The 19,762-nt window shown below is 34.9% G+C and overlaps 1 protein-coding gene across 1 annotated transcript in view; it reads right to left on the bottom strand.

Annotated features, from left to right (window-relative positions):
* Window positions 1–19,762, bottom strand: part of SEMA3D (sema domain, immunoglobulin domain (Ig), short basic domain, secreted, (semaphorin) 3D) — a 145,174-nt gene that overhangs the window by 3,759 nt on the left and 121,653 nt on the right. Inside the window, exons 13-17 of the mRNA XM_014528194.1 lie at window positions 19,663–19,751; window positions 17,848–17,889; window positions 14,637–14,794; window positions 12,403–12,467; window positions 6,640–6,779 (exon numbers count right to left, since the gene is read on the bottom strand). Of these exons, the coding sequence (XP_014383680.1) occupies window positions 6,640–6,779; window positions 12,403–12,467; window positions 14,637–14,794; window positions 17,848–17,889; window positions 19,663–19,751 (494 nt within the window). The remainder of the gene's footprint in view (window positions 1–6,639; window positions 6,780–12,402; window positions 12,468–14,636; window positions 14,795–17,847; window positions 17,890–19,662; window positions 19,752–19,762) is intronic.

Genomic DNA, 19,762 nt, shown 5'->3' with positions numbered 1-19,762 from the left:
TAAAGACGACTAAATTAAATTTATTCACAGTGGGTGGACTACGCTCTGCCTCTTTATGTGAAAAATATGTAGGAAAAATCCTTCAATTCTGGAAATATGAGAAAAGGAAAAGAAACATCTCTGGCTACCAGCCCAGCCAACGAACAAGTATATGGCCAACCACCCTCTGTGCCAGGGAAGTGCAGCTGGTGGGGTACCACACAAGGCCACAGGCAGGTCACAGAGCAGATCCCTGGTTAATGAGGCTGAATGGTCTCCAGCCCTGACTTCGCTCTACACTGAAGCCACACCATTGGGGTTTTGGGTGTTTGTTTCCTTTACTTTGCCCATTTGGTGAGCTGGGTGTATAACATTTTTTCTAAGGAATGTATTCTAAAGGACCGGACATTTTTTAATGCTATTGTAACACAAACTAATCTTGAATTCACTTATATCCTCAGTAACCAGAGGAGTCTTGTCCCCTAAAATAAGTTGAATTGGTAGGGTTCTAAAAGGCCAGGCTGAAACAGAAACATCAATCTCAAATTTAACACACTGAAGATATATATATATAATTTTACTGTAGAAATACTTTTTTTTTAATTTAAATACTCCTTAGAACACAAACACTGACTCCATAAGCCTAGGTTCTGGTCCCTATCTGTTAGGCTTCTGATGATAACTCATTTATCTTCCTTGCTTGGTCTCCCATTTATCAAGTTGGTGACATAGCATATGGTGGTGTGTGTGTTTTTTTTCTTTTCTTTTTTTTGGGGGGGAGTGGGGGGGTAAAAGTAAAGCTCTTTGAAGGTTAAAGTGTGAAGTATTATTAGCAACATTACATGTTGTTGGAGAAGTGACGTTCTGAAACCTTTATTTCTGTAGTTCTTTAATAGAAAATGACCTGTGGTTATTAGCATGACAATCAAAGCAGGTAACTTTCTTTTCAGTTCATCTCTAGATTTCCTTTCATAGCTGGTATTCTTGCTAACGTTTAAACTGTTTAATGTGGTTTTAAAGATTGTCACAGCTGAGACTCACTACTTTTTATTGTTCTCTTTAATCTCCTGACAGGAAGAAATTACTACTTTGATTTCACACAAAATATGCAACACTTTGTCATTGTTTTTGCTGTTCTCTTTTTGCATCCTGCTTACACTGTTGTGCTCTGAAGTCTCGTTCCCTTCCCTCCTTTCCATACTGCTTCCGCCCCCACAGGACTCAGAGTTTCATAGACACCTGGCATTTCATTACTCCATTGTGATCCTTCTTCACCTTCCCTTGCTTCCATGAAATGCTTAGTTTTACTTTGGCTTTTTACCTACAGATATAAAACTTATTTAATAAGCCCTAGCTGGTTTGGCTCAGTGGATAGAGCATCAGCCTGCAGACTGAAGGGTCCCAGGTTCAATTCCAGTCAAGTGCATAGGCCCGAGTTGTGGGCTTGATCCCCAGTAAGAGGCAGGCAAGAAGCAGCCAATCAATGATTCTCTCTCATCACTGATGTTTCTATCTCTCTTTCCTTCTCCCTTCCTCTCTGAAATCCATAAAAATATATTAAAAGATAAATAAATAAATAAACTAAATTTTAGGCTTCCTGGATTTATCTAATGTCTATTAGATCATGTAAGTGATTATTTTTTCTAAGATTTTAAAAATATGAAGTGGTATCTCTAACAAAATATATTTTGAATGCCATATTTTCATAGGACTTTTGCAATTTAGAGATAGAAATCTGTGACCCAGAAATTAAGTGGTTGATTAACATTTGCCTACTTTGCATTCTCAGTCACTGTAATGCTTTCATTCCATTCTGGAACAGGATGCTTTATGCAGACTGTGTCTCGACAGTGAACTGTCAGCACAGTCAATTTAGAAGATTCAGCTCCTCTACAAAGAGATAATGTAATCTCTGGCCACTAATTTAAACTCATGGAATTTTCTCCGCTCTAAAGTGGTAAGTAAAAACTGCTCAGCTTTACAAATCAAAACCATGCTTGAACTGGGGTTGACTATCCATTTGCCTAATGTGAACAGTGATAATATATTCGGCATTATTAAATGTAGATCTTCAATGAAGGGCAATTCATTTAAAATGAGAAGAGTCACATGGAAAGAGACAAAGGACATTTAGGTACTAAGCAGCAGGTAAAGGTCAGGGACTTCGTTCTCTGATAATAGCAGCCTAATGGTAATTCCTTTGCAGATAATTCACCTGTCATTTCTTTCATAGCTAAAGCATTGCACACGTCCTCGATGTGACTGGGGTTTCAGGAATATCTCCTTTTTTCAACAAACAGAAGAAAGACATTTAAAAATAGCGCTGAGGCAACTGGCTCATAATTTAAAAGAAAAAAAAACTGAAGTATACATAACTAACCCCTAGATTTATTTAATATCTTTGAGTAAATGTAAATATAAAATGTGAATTGTAATTTTAAAAGTAAAATCATAAAATAATTACAAAATATGTATTTTCCATTTCATCAAACAAGGAATTTTTAAGCATAAGTGAGAAATATATAGATATAAACCAATTGATTTATATAAATTATAAATATAAAGTATAAATCTTTTGTATGTTAGAAACAAAAACTTTCAGCAATAAAATAGTAAAAAGTTATTTCTAATATGCATAATATTAAAATGTTAATATCTAATATATATAAATGGCTGGATAAAATATTTTTTAAATAAATACATTGATGTAAACCAAGCAAATTTTAAGGCAATTTACCAGATACAACTGAAGCTAATAGCCAAGAAATGTAAGAAGGTAATTAATATCCAGTAATATTCAAAGAAATAGACATTAAAACAATATAATATTTTTTCATATCAAACTGCTAATGATTTCCTTAAATTATAGTGTAAAATATCACCTCAGGAGTTCAGAAAAGGCACCCATATGGTGATTTCAATGAAAAATTGGCAATATACACTTGTTTATCACAAGCCACAAAGACAATAAAATCCTTTATCTTACTTATTTTTCTCTAAAGTGTTTGTCTGAAGAAAATAGAAAAGTAGAGAAAGATTTAGATATAGGGAGGTTGCTTACTCTCTTTTGAGAGAAAACATGAGCTATTTAAATAAAACATGGAACATTCATGATGACTGTGGCATCAGGACAGTGGGAGTAGGGACAGAAAAAAATATGGTATTAAAATTGAATGACAAGGGAAACTGCTCACAATGTAATGGTTAGTGGGGAAAATGCTGGAATAGACATCAAAATACAGTATTTGTGCTTATCTATGCTTAAGAGGCCTCATAGTTCTTTATATATCTCTATATTTTCAAAACCATTGCTATTACTTTTATAATTAAAAAACACACAAAATAAAACAAAGACCTACAAAGGGAAAAACACAAATATTTGAAGATGCTTTATAAAATGCTTTTAAAATCCACAGAAAAAAAAGACTACTGTAACTAGCATGTGGTATTGTCTCTTCTATTCCTCAAGATCCCCAAAGTTCAACAGAAGCTTGGGGACTGCCGATGAAGTCGCTCGTTATAGCATAAACATCATCCATTTCCAGCACAGCTTTACAAGGAAGTCAGCAGATAACTGACTCATGACCTTCCCAGCAGCACCCAACTGTGAAACAGCTCAGTGAGGAAATGTCCTCCCCTTGGCAGAGAAAAACCTGGTGACAGCCTCTGTGCCACAGGAGATCCTCGTCCCTCCCTCAGGCTGATTTTGAGGGGAGGAAAGATTCCTGACTGTGACTTCCCTGGTAAGGAGCAGAAGGTATCCTGCTGGGGAAAATGTTTCAAACCTAGTGTGGATCTGGCCCCTTTCCTCAGCTCAGGAAGCGGTATGGCAGAACCTGGACCAAGTGTGACTAGCTATTTACAAAGATAAATGAATATACCATTTGAAATATTACAGCTCAGATACTTTTAAGTAAAATTCAATAAACATACTATTTCTGCTCCATTGAAATTCATGGAGCATGGTACCACCATGACTGTATGATATACTGCTAAAAAGTAAATAAAGGAACACATAACATTTTCAGGAGGATGAAAGATGTGAATGCAAACATGCAGAGTCAAATGTAAGTCTATCACTGAAAAGAAATGATTAAACTTTATTAACTATAAAATTGAAAATAGTGATTTGGGACATTTAAAACTAAAATATTGCCATGTATCTAATAGAAAATCAGTATGTTAAAAAATTCAGATAACATTTTTCATATATACTAGTATATGTTGTTAATCCTCACCTGAGAATATTTTTCCATTGATTTTTAGAGGGAGTAGAAGGGAGTTGGGAGAGACACAGAGAGAGAAACATCAATGTGAGAGAGACACATCAATTGGTTGCCTCCTGCATGTGTCCCGATCGAGCCTGCAATGGAGGTAAGTGCCCTTGACTGGAATCAAACCTGGGACTTTCAGTCTGCAGACTTATGCCCTATCCACTGACCCAAACCAGCCAGGACTTCCAATATTTCTTGGATAAAAAGTAAATGTTTTATATGTTGAAATAAAATAAACTTCTATGTCAGATAATATTTCAATATATACTGGTAAATTAGGATCCTAAAAATAAACATTTAGCATGGATATGCCATAATTTTAGAATTTATAGATGTCAGTGATAATGAAGGATCAAGCTTATATATATAATACCTTAATCAATAAAGAAAAAAAAGAATCAAGTTTTACCAGGTCAATCTGACATAATAAGGATGAAGTTATTCCCTTGGTATTAACATGTTGTGTCATTATTTTGATATAACATTTTATTCTTAAAGATCGATGAAGAGAATGACACTAACTTTTTAATACAGTGTGGGGCAAAAGTAGGTTTACAGTTCTGAGTACACAAAAAAGAGTTTATTCTTATATTATTATTTATTAACTAGAAGCCCGTTGCATGAAGATTCGCTCAATAGGCCTTCCTTCCCCTGGCTGCCGGCACCGGTTTTCCTCCAGCACCCAGGACCCAGGCCTTTGGTCCAGCCACAGTGGAGAAGCCAAGCCTCTTCAGTCTTCAGTCTTCACTCCATGCCTACGTATGCAAATTAACCGCCATCTTTGTTGGGTTATTTGCATAATTGCTCTGATTGGCTGGTGGGGGTATTGGAGTGACACCAATTTGCATGTTTTTCTTTTATTAGTGTACTATTTTCCATACGAACAACTGTAAACCTACTTTTGCTCCACCCTGTAAATGGGGAAACATATCTTTGAACCAATATCTTATGATAAAATTTGATTCTCTTACCCCAAGTTTTCTTAACTCAGCACTGAAATTGGGGCCAGATAATTCTTCATTGTGAGAGATTGTGCCTTGTGAGCTAATTAACACAGTCCCCGACCTCTGATCTCTACCCACTAGCACCCTTCACCCCTCCCACCCAGGTTGTGACAACCAAAATGTTGCCAAATGTGAGCACTCTGAGAGCAAAGTCCCCTGCGGCTGACAACCACCGTTCCATACTAATATTTAGTTAATTACATATACTATTTTAAATGTTTATAGACTTATCAAGGAGGCTGCTATTTCAGAGAACATTTGGTCACCTCCTTATATGACCAAGAAATGGAGTGTTCGAGAAGTTACAACCTGCTCATAAATGCTCAGCAGTCAAGCTGAACACATGATCCGCGCTATTTCCTGTTTTACACATCCTCCCTGAGAGTATCTGCAATTTTATATGCGTACTTTACACTTGTGAGTAATCCTTTGCTTTGAAATTCACATTCTTATATGTATTTTCTCATTTTTATTTTCACAATAACTTTTGGATTTATTTTGTTATAAAATTCTGGCCCATTGGGGCTCAGTGATATGAACAAAGGAATTCTGAATCCTGCACTCATTCCATTATTCATTACAGTGTCTTAGTTTTAATATTGGGAATTTTAGAACTGTAGAGTGAGTGTCATCAGTTTTCTTTTAGGTACTGAAAGAATTCTGCCAGTTAACCTTTGTTTCATGACATTCAAAAAATATTAATACAGGATTTTTTAGACTACCCAACTCATCCCCTTAAGTTGACATCTTTAGACCTCATAAAATCTCGTGATATGTTTCAATCACACATATGTGTTAGAATGACTGAACCAGAAAAAAGTAAAAAGATGAACAGAACATCCATCTTACTTTTCCCTCTGTTGATTTAATTTTAATACAGGAGAGTGAAAATGTACATATGTCCAGATAAGTATCTATTCATAAGATATATATTTCTTATGATATATATTTCATTTCTTTTTTATACATACTTGACATGTGTCATTTTATGATCTAAACTGAACACAATTTGAGCTAAAATTTAGTCCTTGTGCTACAATGAGGGGAAATATTGTGTTCTTGTTCTTGGTCAGGGAATTGTTCTAAAATACAGACATTCTATGAGAAATAAATTTTATTAAAATACACAATTTCTTTTTAAACATTCAACCTTCTGTTAAATATATTTTATTAATAACTTTTTTTATTAAATTGGGCTATTCTTATCTCAAAGGTGTTGTAACCTTTGTTGTTAATGGGTATAAACTGTTATTTTCCTTTTTATCAAATAGTGACGAGAGCACCATATGGCACTAGAAGTTGAACATCTCTCACAAACAAAATCCGATTTAAGTTTTATACTATTTTCCTCAAGGTGAGCTTTTTTGATGGCAATGACTTACCTCCTCTCGGTGTTCCTCTCCAGCCCGCTGGATATACCACTTAATAGATGCTTGTTGGGATTTAGGTATACATTCCAGAAAAGTTGAATTAAATTCAATGCCAAAAATCACCTTTTCATCAGCAGCTTCGTGAGTAATGCCTGGAAAGCAAACATGGAATAGGAGATTAACCTTGACCTGATTTTGAAAGCAATGGGAAAATAGACTAATTTAGAACAGATGCCATGGGGGAAGATTCATACACATTATTAAAGAGAAAGGAAATTATGTTATAATATTATTACCTAAAAGTCAAATATTATCTAAGAGATTGATTTTTAAAACTCTATCTCTTCCTTGCAATTTTCACACTTTCATCAATATATTAACTATTTGCCATTGACATTTCAAAACAGTGGTTCTCAACCTTCTGGCCCTTTAAATACAGTTCCTCATGTTGTGACCCAACCATAAAATTATTTTCGTTGCTACTTCATAACTGTAATGTTGCTACTGTTATGAATCGTAACGTAAATATCTGATATGCAGGATGGCTTTAGGTGACCCCTGTGAAAGGGTCTTTGACCGCCAAAGGGGTCGCGACCCACAGGTTGAGAACCGCTGTTTTAAAATAAGAATTCACCAGGTCTAACTCTAAACATTGACTATATTTCTCTGAGCTGAAATGAATAAACTATTAACATTTTTAAATACTTTAACACCTTTAATTTTGTAGATAGTTCTGGAAGAGCAATTTACTTTACCTTTAAAGAGACATTCTATCATAAATTGGTCCAAAAAACTGACCACATAACATTAAGATATTTTGATGTTAGAAAAGTAAGAACAGTGGTCTATACTTGATGCAATTCTATAATGATAATAAGCTAGAGGCTCCCATACTCAGAACCGGGACCTTATCTATAATACTTACCAAAATACAGGCTGGCGTAAAGGTAGGTTTCCAGTTGTGAGTACACGAGACAGAGTTTATTCTTGTGTTATTTTGTATTAATTACTGTATTACCTTCCATACAAACAACTGTATACCTACTTTGCCCCAGCCTGTATATTGTTTTATTCAAAGAAGGATAATTTAGCCCAGCATGCATTTACTATAAGATAGTTAATGGGATGCTAAAGGAGCAGTGTCTCAGACACCTTATTCCGTAAATCAACTGCACCATCTGAAATACATTCCATCCTGAATAGCCAAAGGCTGTGTCCCATGTGTGATCTAAGATCTGTAGCTCAAATTTGATCAAATAAAAAAGGACAGCTGCTCAGCCTGGCCCAAACATGCACTTTTTCATCGTCTGTTCAGATGTCTCAATTCTGCAGATGGGCCTACTTAGCATTTTAAGCATAAACCAGAGTAAGGCTTAAGGGACCTAAGCGAATCCTAAATCTATGCACAAAATTATCAGCAAATACCATGAATGTACATACACCCATTGGCCAGGCTTCTTTTCAAGAAACCCCTTTTGAACTTATTCATGTTTTACCAGCCATGGTTAAGTGAAGTCTGCTGACAACATCATTATCTGTCTGTCTATAATCTAACCTTCAAAATGTGTGGATTCCATTTGGAATCTATAATCTATCCACTATCTCTGCCAACTGAACAGATTATAACTATAATTTTCACAGATAATAAATTCCTAATGCACAGAAAGATCACCAGTGCCGATCTGGAAGAGAAAGACATGCATCATTTCCCAGTAACAGATACCGTTTTCCTGAGCAAAGGGAGTTCATGAACAATGCAGAGAGGATGCAGGTTGATTAATAGTTGATTATTAGGTGATGGGCAAGGGCTCAAGAGGAACTCAGTTAGACTGATTCAACCAAAGAACTGTCTTTTAATAAAAGACAAATCAGCAAAATCAACTAATAAAGTGAAATAGTGAGCAGACTGTATAAAATCCTTTTTCAAATCAGTAAAAACAGTGACTCTTGGACACAAAGTTGTTAATTTGACTGGAAATAATAATACAAGAAAAATAACTGGCTGCTTTTGACCCAAGCAGTTGGGTGAACAGTGGTGCTATTTATTAATATGAGAAATTCTGCTGAACAGGTAAGTTTTGGAGAAGATAAGAATTCTTTCGCAGATCTAATTTCAGATGATTTTAGGCATCTAAGAGGGGTTCTTGAGTAGGCATATGAGCATACAATCCTGGCATACAGAGAAAGTTCAGAACAAGATTGTGAATTTGTGAGTATGGTAGTATTGACATTGATGGTATTAGGGAGTGAATAGGCAGATTGAATATTCAGGTGGTGGGTTGAAAAAGAAAGCTAAGAACACTCAGAAGGTGCCCTGACCAGTGTGGCTGAGTTGGTTGGGTGTCGCCCTGTGCACCACAAGGTTGCTGGTTTGATTCCCAGTCAGGGCACATACCAGGGTTGCAGGCTGACTCAAATTACCAATGGTTTAAAACCAGCTCACAAATTTCCTAATCAACAATCAGTTCTCATGGGGCCATGAGAACCGGAATAGCACTGCATGGAAGTCAAATAATGAAGGTGTCTTAAGAAAGGAGTTAGAGATTAAATAAAAATGAAAACTAAAAATTGACCATTGGATTTGGCAAAGTAGAAATTGCTGGTGACCTTGAAAACAAATGGATTGGGTCAAGTGCTGCTGCTGCTGAGAAAAGCCTGTGTGCACTGGGTTATAGAAAAAATGGGATCTGGTGAAGTGGAGACAATAATTGTAAGTGCCTTAGGCAGCAATTGTGTTTTATAACTCTTCGTAATATGTATTATCATCTGACAGAGCATACGTATTATTTGTTTTTATGTTTATTGCCTATTACCTCCCCTAATACACACTTGAATATAAGTTCCATGAATGCACAGATTTTCTTTTTGTGTTTTTATAATTGAATTTATTAGAGTGACATTGGTTAATAAAACTATATAGGTTTCAAGTGTACAATTCTATGATACATCATCTGTATATTGCATTGTGTGCAGATCCTTTGTGTTCACTGATATCTTCAATGACTCTAATATTTCCTGATAAACCTCATATGCACACAAGGAAAACTGTACACTTAGCACCCAGTGATGGTTTTCAAAGAAAACACTGGACATGACTGTGAGTCATGTACATATCAGAATGAGAACTCAAAATACAATTCTAGGCCATAGCTTATTTTTCAGGAGAATGAAATTATGAATTATAAATAATTGTTTTATTTTTAAATTATAGAAACACAGCTGGATCATAAGTAATAGACTATACAATTTGGGTTGTTTATTAAATTATAGGATGGTTACTGACAATGTGATGAAGGGTAGGCAGTTCTTTTCTTCCTCCAGCTGTGTACGTGCGCGTGCGTATGTGCGTGCATGCGCACGTGCACTTATATTTCCTATCTGATGGCAGAGCTGGACAGTGGAAAGTAAGTAAAGCTCTAGAATATATAATTTTATAGATTTTTCTCTGTTTGCACAGTTATTCAACAAATCACTTCTCTATTCCCCACTCTGTACTTATCATATTCAGATATTCAACTTTCTATGAAATTTCCTCTGAACTATACAGCCTCTGGTGATCTCTCTTTTTGCTAAATTCCCTTATCACTAATTGTGCCTTATGTATCTCCCCAAAGAATTATAAGCTCTCTAAGGAGTTTCTTTGTCTCACAAAGTATAACTGAGACAATTATTTGCACATGCAACTCACTAATAAGTATTTAGTGATTGAAGACCTGAATTAATAAGTGAATAGAAATAATGCACAAGCTACCTAACACTTCTTTCTAATAAGTGCTTAGCCTGCCCTGCTATCAGACTTTTCTGGCAGGGTTTCTGAGTTTTCTTTCAATGTCCATATGTTTTGGACTTTATCTTGTTTTATCTTTAATAACAGTTCTCAAACTTTACAAAGATAGATAAGGCAGTAAAAAAGAAAAAAAATGTACAGAAATGTTAAAGGACATATGAAACAATGATATAACAAAGGCTTATTCACTTAGGCACATGGACAGGGTGTTGATTTATAAAATCTCCCAATGCTTTCCCAGAATACAAGCATTTCGCAAAATGAGATCTTCCTGTATAATAGATGTTTTAAGTTATATAATGAAAAGACACGCAAAGACTAGGCTTAAAGTTTTAAATGAGAGAAGAGCACATTAAACCTATACTTACTCTCTTCTATGTCCCAGCACTGGGTGATTGGGTCTCCATACTTAACATCTTGGCGTCTAGCTCGCCTATGGAAAAGGGATTTAACTGTTTAGAACTTCAAACAGGATAATTAAAATATAGAAAATTTACGACTAACATTAATGAAAGTGGCAGAAGCAGAACTATGCTTATATTACTACCCAACTTAAATGTAGGTCAATATTCAAATCACTCTAACATTACATCAAATAGTAGTAGTAGTAGTAGTAGAGTCCGAATGGCATGAATCCTATTTGAGCAATAAGATGATCTGAATTTTACTAAACTACTACAGTGTTCTTTTTTTTAACATTTGACAACAAAATAGGCTGACTATAAATATAATCCAGGTTTTATATACATTAAATGGGAGTAATCATACCTACCCTTCTTTTTAAGGTCTGAATTTTACTAAACTACTACAGTGTTCTTTTTTTTTAACATTTGACAACAAAATAGTCTGACTATAAATATAATCCAGGTTTTATATACATCAAATGGGAGTAATCATACCTACCCTTCTTTTTAAGACAGCCATGGGAAAGTATTAAGACAGAAAGAACTTTAGTGGGTAGGAAAGTACACACACATACAAAACACCTTATCATATGATGATTCAGTCTTACATAGATTTGATTAAGCAACAAGTTAAATACTGTCACTTGAAATAGAAGTACAAGCTTGATATGGTGTAAATGGCAAGATGTTATTTGTATCTGCTGATATGTACTTCATGTTTTCTGATAGTAGAGTTGACGATGATGATGATATTAATAATAAATAATGGTTTCTTGCATTATTGTCACGTATTTTCTTTAAGAGAAAATAGTGAGTATCGTATAAAAAAAGAAAAAAATTGCTAAAGTTAAACAAGTATTAAATAATTACAATATATCTTTGCTTTGGCTATTTTATATTGCCACTTCAGAGATCACAGAAGTCACAGCAAACCTTTGGCAATATCTAGAGTGTTCCTTAAGGGCAATGTTAACCCTGTGCAAGAGTCATCTATCGTACACATTTTTGGCTCATGTGGACACTGTGCTGGCATGTCTGCCAGTGACGGTACAGTCTTGGGAAGTACAAGAAAACTTATGATAGTATAAGGTACAGAGGTCAAGAATGTTTTTAAATCTTGACTTCTTAAGCAACAGGGTCAATTCATCAAACTGAAGGTTTATTACCAGCTAATGAGAATTGTTACTTTTTAGCTTGTAGAAAAGAAAAGTATTCCCCAAATACTCACTGTGCTGAGTATATCCTTGAACAAAATCTATAATAAAATGTTGGTGACTTTTTACTTTCAATTTGTAATAATCCCCACTCACACTTAATTCAGAGATTCCAAGGATTAGAAAATACCTCCTAATTTTAGTCAGTATCTGCTATTATTCTATATCTTAAATTTGTGATCTCTGAAATTTGCATTCTGACAAATCAGAAAAATTTGAAAAGAGAAAGTGCATAAGCAGTAGTGGAACTAACTTAGCTCTCCTGTTATCTTATTTTGTTAATAAAACCTAAAGATTAAAAAAATACCATATACAATTCACTGACTTTTTAGTTTTAAATGAGAGAAGAGCACATTAAACCTATACTTACTCTCTTCTATGTCCCAGCACTGGGTGATTGGGTCTCCATACTTAACATCTTGGCGTCTAGCTCGCCTATGGAAAAGGGATTTAACTGTTTAGAACTTCAAACAGGATAATTAAAATATAGAAAATTTACGACTAACATTAATGAAAGTGGCAGAAGCAGAACTATGCTTATATTACTACCCAACTTAAATGTAGGTCAATATTCAAATCACTCTAACATTACATCAAATAGTAGTAGTAGTAGTAGTAGAGTCCGAATGGCATGAATCCTATTTGAGCAATAAGATGATCTGAATTTTACTAAACTACTACAGTGTTCTTTTTTTTTAACATTTGACAACAAAATAGTCTGACTATAAATATAATCCAGGTTTTATATACATTAAATGGGAGTAATCATACCTACCCTTCTTTTTAAGGCAGCCATGGGAAAGTATTAAGACAGAAAGAACTTTAGTGGGTAGGAAAGTACACACACATACAAAACACCTTATCATATGATGATTCAGTCTTACATAGATTTGATTAAGCAACAAGTTAAATACTGTCACTTGAAATAGAAGTACAAGCTTGATATGGTGTAAATGGCAAGATGTTATTTGTATCTGCTGATATGTACTTCATGTTTTCTGATAGTAGAGTTGACGATGATGATGATATTAATAATAAATAATGGTTTCTTGCATTATTGTCACGTATTTTCTTTAAGAGAAAATAGTGAGTATCGTATAAAAAAAGAAAAAAAATGCTAAAGTTAAACAAGTATTAAATAATTACAATATATCTTTGCTTTGGCTATTTTATGCCACCACTTCAGAGATCACAGAAGTCACAGCAAACCTTTGGCAATATCTAGAGTGTTCCTTAAGGGCAATGTTAACCCTGTGCAGTCATCTATTATCGTACACATTTTTGGCTCATGTGGACACTGTGCTGGCATGTCTGCCAGTGACAGTACAGTCTTGGGAAGTACAAGAAAACTTATGATAGTATAAGGTACAGAGGTCAAGAATGTTTTTAAATCTTGACTTCTTAAGCAACAGGGTCAATTCATCAAACTGAAGGTTTATTACCAGCTAATGAGAATTGTTACTTTTTAGCTTGTAGAAAAGAAAAGTATTCCCCAAATACTCACTGTGCTGAGTATATCCTTGAACAAAATCTATAATAAAATGTTGGTGACTTTTTACTTTCAATTTGTAATAATCCCCACTCACACTTAATTCAGAGATTCCAAGGATTAGAAAATACCTCCTAATTTTAGTCAGTATCTGCTATTATTCTATATCTTAAATTTGTGATCTCTGAAATTTGCATTCTGACAAATCAGAAAAATTTGAAAAGAGAAAGTGCATAAGCAGTAGTGGAACTAACTTAGCTCTCCTGTTATCTTATTTTGTTAATAAAACCTAAAGATTAAAAAAATACCATATACAATTCACTGACTTTTTACCTAGAGGAAAATGTACTTAGACAATATTTTAGAAAGTAGTGCTAGTACTATATTCCACATTTAAAAAATTATATCATGATATATTTAGCCAGCTTCAATCATACTGATGGGCAGTCAGGTTCTTGCCTTTAATTTTGCTGTTGAAAACAATGCTGAAATGAACATCTCTGAACATATAACTTTTACCTGTGTGTGTAGCATAAATCCCTAGCTGGGAATTACTGACTCAAAATAGCATTGTTTTTAAGACACGTAAAGCAATGAACTACAAATGGGAGGGCACATTTTGATGTTGAAGTATATCTGAGTGGCAGAAATTGGTCAATTAGAGTTATTACTATAAACATAAAATTGTACCAAGTCACTGGATATGCTATGGATTGTATGCAACCCACACTTTTACAAACATATATATATCTACACATGATATGCAAAACAATGAGTACATACACATTTAGAAATACAAAGGGAAAGAGGGAGGATGATAGAAAGAGTAAAGAAATAGAGAGACAAAACTTTTAATTGTGTTTAACATCAATGAAGGAAAAGAATATAAACAATTTATCAGAATTTTTTAAAAATTCCACATTTCAGAATTTCACATTCTTTCTACGTCAAAATTCAGTGTTATGCTAAACTATAAAAGAAAGAATTTTAATATTCTTACTGTTGACCATGTTTTCTATATAATATTTTCTCTTTAAACTATAAGACAAGGTATTCATGTGAAATATTCATTGCACAGAAAGGAAGGCGTCATATTAACTCCGTGTGCATCTTACCTTTTTGAAGTGGGTGTATATCGAGAGCATGAAGTTCCATCCCAGGCACAGTAGGGGTCTCTGGCGAGACAACAGTCTGCACAAGCTTTCCCATAAGTGTCACATCTGTGCAGTGAGAGCTGAACCAATCCATCTCGGGAACCAATGTACAATTGTTGCTGCAAAGCAGGCAAAACAAATGAATTAGCAGCATCTTTCAAACTAGTCTTAAGAACTTCCCTTTCTTGAATACCACATCACAGATCTAAATCCGTCTCCTAGGGTGACCTGCCCATAATAAACACTTGTACAGACACATAACAAAGAGTAAGTTAAGTCAATCACTCCTACCCTTGACAGGATGGTGATTTGAAGATCTTGGTACTAAAATGGACAGCATTCTATTGGGCTAGAGTAACCTTGGCAGTAATTGAAGAAAGTTAAAAACCAGCTGCTAGACTGAGGAATTAAGATGTCAAATTCCTTCTCAATAGTTGAAAATATCCTTTGGTAGAGTATATCAAGCACACATACTATAGGCGATGCTGATGGTCTTCACCTGACACAGTTACTTGTGGAAGAGATGACTGAAAAGAGATATAGGAAACTTTCCTGTGGTTTTAACTAACCATTCCATTTGCTAATGAAGTATGTACTGGCCCCTGAAGGACAATGGGTTATAAGTGGGAGAAAAAGCATTTGGCATCACTATGAAGAAAGTATTAAGGAGACCTGAGGGTTACCTTATCATAAATGAAAAGCTGCAGGATACTGAAAAACCCAGCAAATACAGTTACCTTTTGAGAGTAAGTTCTGAAAATAATGCACGGCTCCCTATATGTATTCATCTGAGTGTATGTGGTGGTGGTGAGGGATTGGGGAAAGGGGGGAGGGTGGTACAAGTGAATGAGCCATAGTCTGTGCCTTCAAGAAACTCATGGCTAACTCAGAGGACCATGTGAAACTATATGTGAAGGAAAATAATCTGAGAAAATAGATATTGGCACAAATAACATACATGTACTCAACCTACAGAAATTTTTTTACCTATTAAACTGTCAGTTGAGACTTCCTGGTAACTAAATACAATGTACATCTTTTAGTATTTGTTTTACTTCAATTCTCCATAGTGTTTGACACTAAAGAGTTGAAACCTTCTTTACTTTCTCTGGTTCTTCCTCTTTATTTCTGCCTGACTTCTGTTTCCTTTGATGATTCCTTTCTTTGCTTTAATTGTTGGTTCTCTCTATTTTCTGTTCTCATTCCTTTACCCTCATTACACAAAGACTAGAGATATCTTGAAAACAAAAATGTAGACACACTGATTTCCCTAAATCTACACCTTGGCAAGAGGCACCGTCTTTAGCCACCCTGGGAGTTGTCTTTAGTCATCTTTCTCTCTCCTTTGGTCTGTCACCTTATCTTTTCCATTCTCTCTTATAGAACTCGCTAATCTATTTCTTCTTCTCCCTCTTCACCGCCACTGTCTGTCTCGGTTCTTATCATTTCTTTCTTGGATTACTTGTAAGTGTCCTAATATTTCCACTGGCTTCAGCCTTGTTTTCCAACAACCCCCACCTCTAACCCAAAGGTCAATCAATCCATCTTAAGCACTGCTATACCAGACTGGTCTTTCTTTCCCTCCCTCCTTTTCTTCCTTCCTTCCTTCCTTTCACTGGCTTCAGCCTTGTTTTCCAACAACCCCCACCTCTAACCCAAAGGTCAATCAATCCATCTTAAGCACTGCTATACCAGACTGGTCTTTCTTTCCCTCCCTCCTTTTCTTCCTTCCTTCCTTCCTTTCTTCCTTCCTTCCTTCCTTCCTTCCTTCCTTCCTTCCTTCCTTCCTTCCATCCTTCTACCTTTCTAAAAGGAAAATCTTATCACCACACCCTCCTGCTTAAGGATTTCATTGTCCTTAGACAAAACTGTTAAACTTTTTAGAAAGACATACAAAAATGTACCTAATCTGCTTTGGTCTTATTTTCCCAGACTCATTTCTACTTTCTTGTCCCTGGAGCACAGATATGTCCTTTGCTCTAATTGTACAGAAACTTATTAGAATATACTATGGTCTCTCACTCTTCATACCTTTTCAAACGTTCTCCTCTTCTACTTGGCATATGCTTCCCCACCCATCTCCCTTTATGTTTATCTGGTTAACTCCAACATTCTTGATGGCTCAGGTTACATATCTCTGCTTTTAGCTATCTCCCCCTGCTCCCCTGGCTTCCTTTTACACGAGTTCCGCCCCCCTCTGTCTCTCTAGCACATGTTTCCATTGTTCTCTGCATTGTCAGCAGATCCTTTGGTTCCCAGATCCACCATGAGCTTCCAAAGACTAAGGGCTATGCCATTCATGCATTTCTGTACCCTCCAAGGACAGCAGTAGGCCTTCAAGTACTAAATATTGAGTGGATGAACAAATTAATGGAAAATATTGAAGAAGAAACTTATTTAGATCTTTTCTTAATAATCCCTCTACCATACTAGGCATAGCCGTGTAAGACAATTTTACCAAAACTTTAATCTAGGACATCTTATCATGTGACTTTCTTAAACTTTAGGGGTACATATAGAAATAGGATTGCAAGTCTTAATCTCTTGAATCAACTGGGACTTGGCATATCATATCTGAGAACTGTGAAGTCATATTAAATATTATTGTTATTATTATTATTAGCTACTATTTACTTTACACTTAAAATGTACCAGCTCTCAGTCCAAAAGTGTGCATTTGACATCCTATTTATTAGGAGGTGGATATTATTTTTTTAACTTTGCTGTTGAGGAAATTGATTGTGGGAGTCAGATATTAAATGATAGGTGGGAGGTTAACTGTTGGGTTATTTGCTACCACAGTTCAGAGTCTAACTTCTAGACTTCCTGATTAAAAACCATTTTTAATGATTAGGGCTGGTGTTCTACATGAGTTACTTTATGACCTTGACAGAAAGACATCCTCATGAGGCTAGAAAAGTGAGTTCAATTTTCAAGAGCCACAGGAAGGGGAGAATATGTTATTCAATGAATGAAATTTGGTTTCATTTATCCTACGGCAAGACTGAAACAATAATCTTTAATCAATTATAAAATAAACACATAATCTGAAGCTTTTTCTATTATTTATAATTTAACTTTCAATTTCAATGAATTTTCTCTAAAAATAAACTTTAATTCCATCATCCTGTTGCTTTGTGGTTAATTTTTACACAAAAAATTAAGAAAATACCTGTTTCAAAGACAACTCCATGTTCAAGATGATTGATGAGTGCTGAAAAAGAAATTAAATATTAATGATCATTAAGAATCTTTTATAGTAGCCAGTAAGTTGTTTTATCTTGTACCAAAGATCCATGAAGTAAACTTCAAGGCTCTGTTATATAGGGAAGGAAAGGATCTTAATGTTTGCTACTTCCTCCCAATGGGTAGTAATTCTACCTTAAAAAAACTTTTCAAAACAGTTATTTTAAAGCATTTTATTAAAGAATAATCACTGAACTATATGAGAAACACTACATTGAAAATCATTCCCAGGTACCCAAAAGGTTTCTCCTTCTTCTGCTTATCTTAACTGCTTCCATGTAATTCAAACTAGTGTTGACAAGAACATCTCCATAATTATTTATTACCTTTTTCTGCTCTTACTTAGATCAGTAGTTGAAAAACTTGTGTTCAAGTGCGGAGTTCTGAAGAGTTATAGTGCTCCTTGTGGATGACCACATTCTTTATGGAACTCTGCAAAATGCTGGTGCACATGATACCTTGATATAAACTAGGGCCAGTTTTGTAGAAAAGATGGCTCTGTGTATTCAGTACAAAATCAGACGCCTGAACACAAAAAGCTTCCAAAGTAAAAAGATGGAATGTTTTAAATGTTTTCATCTATCTATTTATCTAAATTCATTTATTTCTCACCAGTCAATATTTACTAATTGAAAAACAATAGCAAATGTAAAAAGTTTACGAAAGCATATGAATAAAAAACTTTAAAGCAAGAAAGTCCTAGTTATACATTTTATAAAACAGGTTCATTATTTAATTTTTTTGTGGTTATTTAATCTTAGTGGAATCCAAACAGTTTTCTTGACCACTGACAGAAACTTATTCTAATGTACCTACCTGTGTTTGGGGCTTTATTTTTGGTCTCTGGATTCACATTTATATTTGACATAGATTTTGTTTTTGGTAGATGCCAGATAGAAGTTCTTTTTTTCATGTTAACTCCTTGACCATTATTATCTTCACAATGTAAACAGGATTCAGTAGAACCCAGCATGTTATTTAACTTGAGCCCCTCACAGTGGAAGGCTCTACTCTCTTGTAGGGCAAAACATGTTTACACGGAAACAGTCCATTTCAATAAAATGTTTCAACAAAAATGTTATAAAAGGCTTAGCATATTTTTAAAAGCTCTTCTAAGAAATGCAATTTTATTTCTAATGTTATTTTCAGAAAATAATTATATATTGAATTTCATTAAGGATCTACAAAGAAATCCACAACTCAAATTTACTGTGAAAAGTCAAAGACATTCCCAAAATCTGGAGAGCTATTATTTTAGGTATACTAATTCTTTCGGTGGGCAAGGGGAATTTAACAAATGTGAAAACTAACTTGCATGCAACCTTTTTTTGTTTTTGTTTTAAATGTCCTTACAGAAAAGCAAGGGCACGTGAGAATACTCTTCCAGTTCTCTCAAATCCAAAGGAGAAAATTTTGAAAAATAAAATTGATAAAGTAGAAAAGCATCTGGATAGTATAAGAGACGTAGGCTTTCATCCACTGTGGCAATTTGTCTGGCCATAGGCTCAGAGAATGCAGTAATGAGGGGCAACCCAGGAGCCCCGAATTCAGTGGTATTCTACAGGGGAAGGTGAGTCCTCTTCTTAACTGTTTTAAACATTTTTTGCCATAGCTTAAGGAAAAGGAAAATAAAGAAGTTGTTTGCAAGCAATTCTCCTGGAAAAGTGATGATGTTAAAACACCCTATATCAAAGCCCACTCAGTTGCATCTCTTTTCCCAAAACTTTGGATGGAGTCTTACCTTGAATATCTGCAACTCCTCCAGTACTACCTCTTCCATATTCCACTTCTCCTTTGAAATGCTGACAACTTTTAGGACCGTTCCAATGTCTGAAAAAAAT

Source organism: Myotis brandtii, unplaced genomic scaffold (assembly GCF_000412655.1).
Source record: "Myotis brandtii unplaced genomic scaffold, ASM41265v1 scaffold621, whole genome shotgun sequence".
Taxonomy (NCBI): Eukaryota; Metazoa; Chordata; class Mammalia; order Chiroptera; family Vespertilionidae; genus Myotis; species Myotis brandtii.
This window is presented reverse-complemented; position numbering and strand designations above follow the sequence as displayed.